The 6,065-nt window shown below is 45.5% G+C and overlaps 1 protein-coding gene across 4 annotated transcripts in view; it reads right to left on the reverse strand.

Moving 5' to 3' along the window:
* RASA1 (RAS p21 protein activator 1) overlaps positions 1–5,807 on the reverse strand; it is a 108,320-nt gene extending 102,513 nt beyond the window's left edge. Inside the window, exon 1 of one of the 4 annotated variants that reach the window (XM_059694147.1) lies at positions 4,849–5,807. In XM_059694147.1, the coding sequence (XP_059550130.1) occupies positions 4,849–5,369 (521 nt within the window). In that variant the 5' untranslated portion in view covers positions 5,370–5,807. The remainder of the gene's footprint in view (positions 1–4,848) is intronic. The other 3 variants (XM_059694146.1, XM_059694145.1, XM_059694148.1) reach the window with 3 other exon arrangements.
* Between the last annotated feature and the right edge of the window lie 258 nt (positions 5,808–6,065).

The following is a 6,065-nucleotide window of genomic DNA, read 5'->3' on the forward strand; positions in this document are numbered from 1 at the left end:
AGCTGGTGGATGGCATGGCATAACATACACTCTCCCTCTCCCTACCCCATTCCCTACTCTCTCCCCCTTCCCCCCTGCCATCCTCTCCTCCCCTCCTCTCTGCCCCACCCCCTTATGCTCCCTTCTAAGTTTTCCCTTTCTTCTTCCTAATTTACAGCTGTCCTTTTTATTTTTTGTCTGTCAGCCTTTGTCTGGTTTTCAATGACCCTGACCAATTCTAGCCTTTGGTTGTGCTCTGTATTCTTAGTAACTACAGGCACCTCCTTCAACCTCCCTCCAGACCACAGGTAAATAAGAGTTCAGACTCTTCACTAAGGTCAAAAGTTTATACTCATTTAACTCATAATTCTTTTTTTACCTGATAAAATCATTAGGCAATAGGAACCAATAACTTCATGTTCAGATAATAAATTATGCAGCAAGGAAAACAAACCTCCTACTTTTCCTCAGACTTTACTGATCCTCTTTGTATCAATGTCTTATTCTTTTAACCCTCATGACCCATTCCTCATACTACACTCATTATATTTATCTTACTCTATCCTGAATCATAATAATAGGTTTATTTAACTTCCTACTAGATCCAAAACTCTCTGAGAGACTCACTGGGAAAAGGAGCATCTTACTCATTGTTGTAATCCCTTAAATTAAGCAATCTACTAAAAATATGGTACAAAATCTGGGTCCTGGTCAGCAACCACTGTGTCCACAACTAATCTTTGCAATTCTCACCCCTATTTTTATTAGGAAATAATGACTCACCCATAGTTATAATGCTATCAGAGTTAATGAACACTACATGTACTAACATTAACTTTAACAATTATTTGACTTAAGAATTATTTTACTTTTGTAGAGACAGTAAGATTATTTTTTAAGGGGAAAAAGGTATTATTTAAATTCCTTATTTCTTTTTCCTTTGTTTCAGGCCTGAGAAGCCTGCTTATTAGATCCAGGGTAAGATCTTGGCCAGATGCCAGGCAAATAATATCAATGGCAAAGCAGGCCTGGTGGAGACTACAGCAAAATGGAAAACTCAGACCCCACCTCAAAGAGTCAACCTCCACTGGGCTCTAGCAATCTACTCTCAAGCAGAAACAGCAACCTGTGATTTCTCAAGAGATACTGGAAATTGAGCCTTCTTAAATGTGAAGTCTTCCAATTTCTTAAAAATAGATTGTGATCGATTTGAGAGGAAGGGAGAGGGAGAGAGAGATAGAAATATCAGTGATGAGAGAGAATGACTGATCAGCTGCCTCCTCCATACCCCACACTAGGGATGGAGCCTGCAACCTGGGCATGTGCCCTGACTAGAAATTGAATTGTGACCTTCTGGTTCATAGGTCAATGCTCAACCACTGAACTATGCTGAAGTCTTCCAATGTTTAAATGATAACAACTAATTACAATAGATTTCAAATACACTAAGAGCAAGTCTTATACTAGTATATCTGTTGGATTCAGCTCAAGGTCCTTCTGCTACTGCAGAAAGAAAGAGAGAGAGAGAGAGAGAGAGAGAGAGAGAGAGAGAGAGAGAGAGAGAGAGCGCGAGCGCCCGGTGCACAAAATTCAAGTGGGGGGGGAGGGGGTCCCCTCAGCCCAGCCTGCACCCTCTCCAATCTGGGACCCCTCAGGGGATGTCCAACTGCCAGTTTAGTCCAGACATCCCTCTCACAATCCGGGACCGTTGGCTCCTAACTGCTCACCCTAACCACCTCTGCCTGCTGGCCTGATTACCCCCGAACTGCTCCCCTGTAACTGCTCCCCTGCTGGTCTGATCACCCCTAACTGCTCACTGCCTGCCTGATCACCCCTAACTGCCTCAGCCTTGGCCTCCGCCACCATGGCTTTGTCTGGAAGGTCATTTGGTCTAATTAGCATATTACGCTTTTGTGTGTGTGTGTGTGTGTGTGTGTGTGTGTATAATTTTTTTTTAAGGTATACTAAGAGACCAACATTACTTTACTTTCTCTCCCTTACCTTTAGGGAAAATAGAAAAAAATAACAAGAATAATGAGAAGCAGCTCCATAAAATTACAGGGAATACCAGTGACAAACTAACTTAAACTTTTTCTTTCTTGAAAAAGAAATTTGTTAGCAGTTTTGAGTATTGAAATTTCTTAGCATAAAAATATACGGAAATAATTTTTTTCTTTTTAAATTTTTTTTCCTCAGAACTCACAGAAAGGAAAATATTCAAATAAATGTGATAGTTAAAATTACACAAACTTTTCTGGCCTTAACAAAACTAACAAACATGAGACTAATGATTCACCAGGTATACAGAAAAACCAGATACAAAATACTAATGGCATTATTATATTTACACTGGTCAGTCTACATACTGTCACTTGACTCTCTTAAGACCAACAGCATCAAACTAGCTGGATACAAAGTTGAACTCTATGACCAGGGAAACCCAGCCTAACAAACCACTGTGGACTCAATCCAGTAACCTGAACCTCCTATCATGTTATCAGTAAGTAAGACAACCCATCACTAGTAATCAAATATTAATTTAGTCCAAAACATTCAATACTTTTATGAAAGATTTGTCATTATTTAACCAAGGGATTAAGGCTTCGTTCTTTCATTTAAAAATAGAAATAGAAAACACGAATTTCATCTCTAAACCTGCTTAGCTTTATGAAGTTAAAATAAAATTTTTAATATAATTAATTGTTGTAGACAGGCCTTTGGAGTTCAAAACATTCTCTAAAATAGCTATCAGTAAGGGACTCCCTACTCCAACAGAATTAGTAGTCAATTTAATGATAATAAAATTATATTATTGTTATTTTGGGAGACCATTTGTTAAACACTATATGTCAGGTACTGTTACTGAATATGTTCAGGGTTCCCATTAAACCTTGAAAACAACCATATGAGGAAGGTACCATTATCATCCCCATTTTATAGATGGGGAAACTGACCTTTCCAAGATCACACAGCTAGTAAGTGGTAGTGTCAGGATTCCAACCCAAATCTTGTCTAACTTCAGAATTTTCACGCTTAACCACTACACTGTATTGCCTCCAGTGACTCTGGGTTGATATCTAAGATAAAGAAAAGAGGGAAATTTGTACTTCTCAGTGATAAATTTAAAAACATACTAGAAATGGAGGTACTTTTTTAAAATAGAACAAATCTCATATACATAGTCACATAAATATTTGAATTCTCAAATACATATAATAATGAAAACCTCACACAATGAACTCACAAATACAATTTTTCCTATGCAATCATTCATGTTTATTATTAAAAATTGAATGGGAAGGCTCTGTATTCTCTGCTCAATTTTGCTCTCAACCTAAAACTACTCTATTAAATAAATTATACCTTTTGAATATTTAAAACTACAATATACTAAATATGCCTAATTTAATTCAGTTATGAACTGGCATAAGACTATATTCTTTCAGTATAAAAAGTTGTACTTTGTTTATTATAACCACAGTGCTGAGTATATATAGTGGGCACTTTATATTTAACTTACTGATTTTTTATTTTTTTTTTTTGCAAAAAGGCTTGAAGATGTGTAACAGTGTGTAAATTAGAATTGTATCACTCTCTGAACACCTTTCAGAAAAGTCTACAATACTAGACATGATATAAGTTGGGATAAAATTAGACAAAATAAAAGGGACTCTATTGAACAATATAAAATGAATACAATACCCCTATACCATGACTGACATAAGATTAACTTCACTTTTCCACCTAAGTACCAAAAGATATAGTCATAAGTCAAAATGGGCTAGTATTACAAAATCTTTTCCTAATTTGTTTAATTGCTTCTAAATCCTCTAAAGAAATATACCATCCCATCCCCCAAAATAATAATACTTTAAGTCTCAACACATGAACCAAATCTTTTTTCCTCTGATACTCACCAAGGTTGTCAAATTCTAAAAGTCAATTAGGACAGATGTGAGATCTATAAAACAAGTTTTGCCTACTATACCACTTCCCATCAAGGAAGAGGTCCCACCTTTATATATAAATTCATACCTAAATTCACTTATGAAGGGAACAAGTAAGAGGGAGATACTAACTCTATACAGAAAAGTCCTTGTTCTATATATTCTGCAGTACCGTCAACATTAATTTAGAAATATTGCATTGCCCACCAACAAAAAGTGTTGAGGGGAAGCACGCTCTTAACTTTATTTCAACGCTGTACTTACAAAGTATCGACTATTAAAAAAAAATCGCACTGATATTAACAAATGAGAACTCTAAAGCACAAGTTACATACACTGTTGGAGGATGGGCCCTTAAGCACACCTGTAATTCATAAATCTCCTTTCCTTTCTCGCTGACCCACGTTTTCCTGAGTGATCCAAAGACCTTTTTGCATCGCTATGCTTTCAACAGGCTGAAGTGTAGATTTGCAGTGCAGCAGAAACAACGCATTCCGACCAAAGCATGTTGCAAACAGTACTGTGCGATACTCATTCAAGCACTCCTATGCAAAGCTTCCCGCATCTCGCTTCAACAAGGAGCACACACACGGTGACACGACACAATAAACCACAGCTGCCTCGGTAGCTGCAAGCTCAGCTGAATCCCCGGACGCCACTCTGCTTGGAAGGGGCAGAACCACATCCGGTTCTCACCTGATACACATTTTCCCAAGCTTCCCATCTTAAAAACTTATCTTCCCAGAGGAGCAATAAACATACAAAGACGCCAGGGAGTATGCCTGTAGGGAAGATAAGCGATCCAATTAAATCCCTACGCACGGAACCTGAAGCCTCCAAACTTTTCGGAACAAATCACAGCTGACAGAACGGGCATGTTTTCCCACTTCTCCCCGGCCCCCGAGCAGCGGGCTTCACTTACTGGTTCGTTGGAGGAGCGGTCAGCGGGATGGCCACCTCTTCTTCCTCGTATTCGGGTCCATCCAGAGAGTCCCCTTCGTCCACGGTTCCCAGGCCCGCCCCCAAAGCGGGCAGCTGGGGAGGCGGCGGCAGAGGGGGGAATCCGCCGCCTGCCCCGAAGGGCTCGGCAGGCAACGCAGTGGTCCCTCTGGCGAGGGCCATCTCCCCGCCAGGTCCGGCGGCGGCGGCGGCACCGGCCACGCCAGCAGCGGCGCCTCCCCCTGACAGTCCGGCTCCCCCCAGCGCCCCGGCCCCACACCCGGCTCCCGGGAACCCCGATCCCAGCGCGGCTCCGCCATCCAGAGTCCCGGCCGCTCTGCCCTCCGACGGCCCGGGATAGGGGGCGGCGGCCACCGGCAGGGCCGCGGGGATCCTCACCCGACACGCCGCCGGATAGGAACTGGCGCCCGCGGCCGCACCGCCTCCCGCGGCCCCGGCGGTCACCGGGCCGCCCTCCTCACCGCCGGCCTCGGCCGCCATCATGTTGAAGCCCGCTCGGCTCGGCCTCGCCCGGCCCGCCCGGGAGCCCCGCGGGCCACCAGGCCCGGGCTCCGAGCCGCCCCGCCCCGGCGCGTCCCCCCTTCAGGACCCCAGGCGGAGGAAACAACAACAAAAGGAGGGAGCCCGCCGCCGCGCCCCCTCCTCGGGCCACAGCCCAGGCTCCCGGGTGACGGGAAGCGAAGTGGGCAAAAAACCCAGCGCCTGCACCGCTGCCGCCCAAACCTTCACCTCATCCACCCACACTCACGCGCACACATGCACAGAAGCGAGAAACTTCCTGGCTGCACGAGAGGAAGGGAAGCGCCGGGAGCGCGGCGGGGCAGCTGCCGCCCCTCCGGCCGCCGCCGCCACCCCTGCCGCTTCACCACCCGAGTTCCGGCCACCCCCACCGCAGCCACCGCCGGGGCCGCTGCCGGGGCCGGGGCCGCTGCAGCCGCCGCATCGTCCACCGGGCTGGGGACGGGAGGGGTGGGGAGAACAGAGGGAGGGGGGCGGGGAAGTGGGGAAATCGGCCGAACTGCTCCCAACCTGGAGCGCTCAGGGAAACCGACGCGAGAGAAAGGAGGGCGGCGCGCCGGCGGAGGGGCGGGGGGGGGGGGGAGAGAAAGGGCGGGGAGGGGGAGCGCGCGTCTGCGCAGGCGCGGGCGGGGGCCGGGCCCGCGGGAGGAAAGGGAAGAG

This window comes from Myotis daubentonii, chromosome 4, assembly GCF_963259705.1.
Source record: "Myotis daubentonii chromosome 4, mMyoDau2.1, whole genome shotgun sequence".
Lineage (NCBI taxonomy): Eukaryota > Metazoa > Chordata > Mammalia > Chiroptera > Vespertilionidae > Myotis > Myotis daubentonii.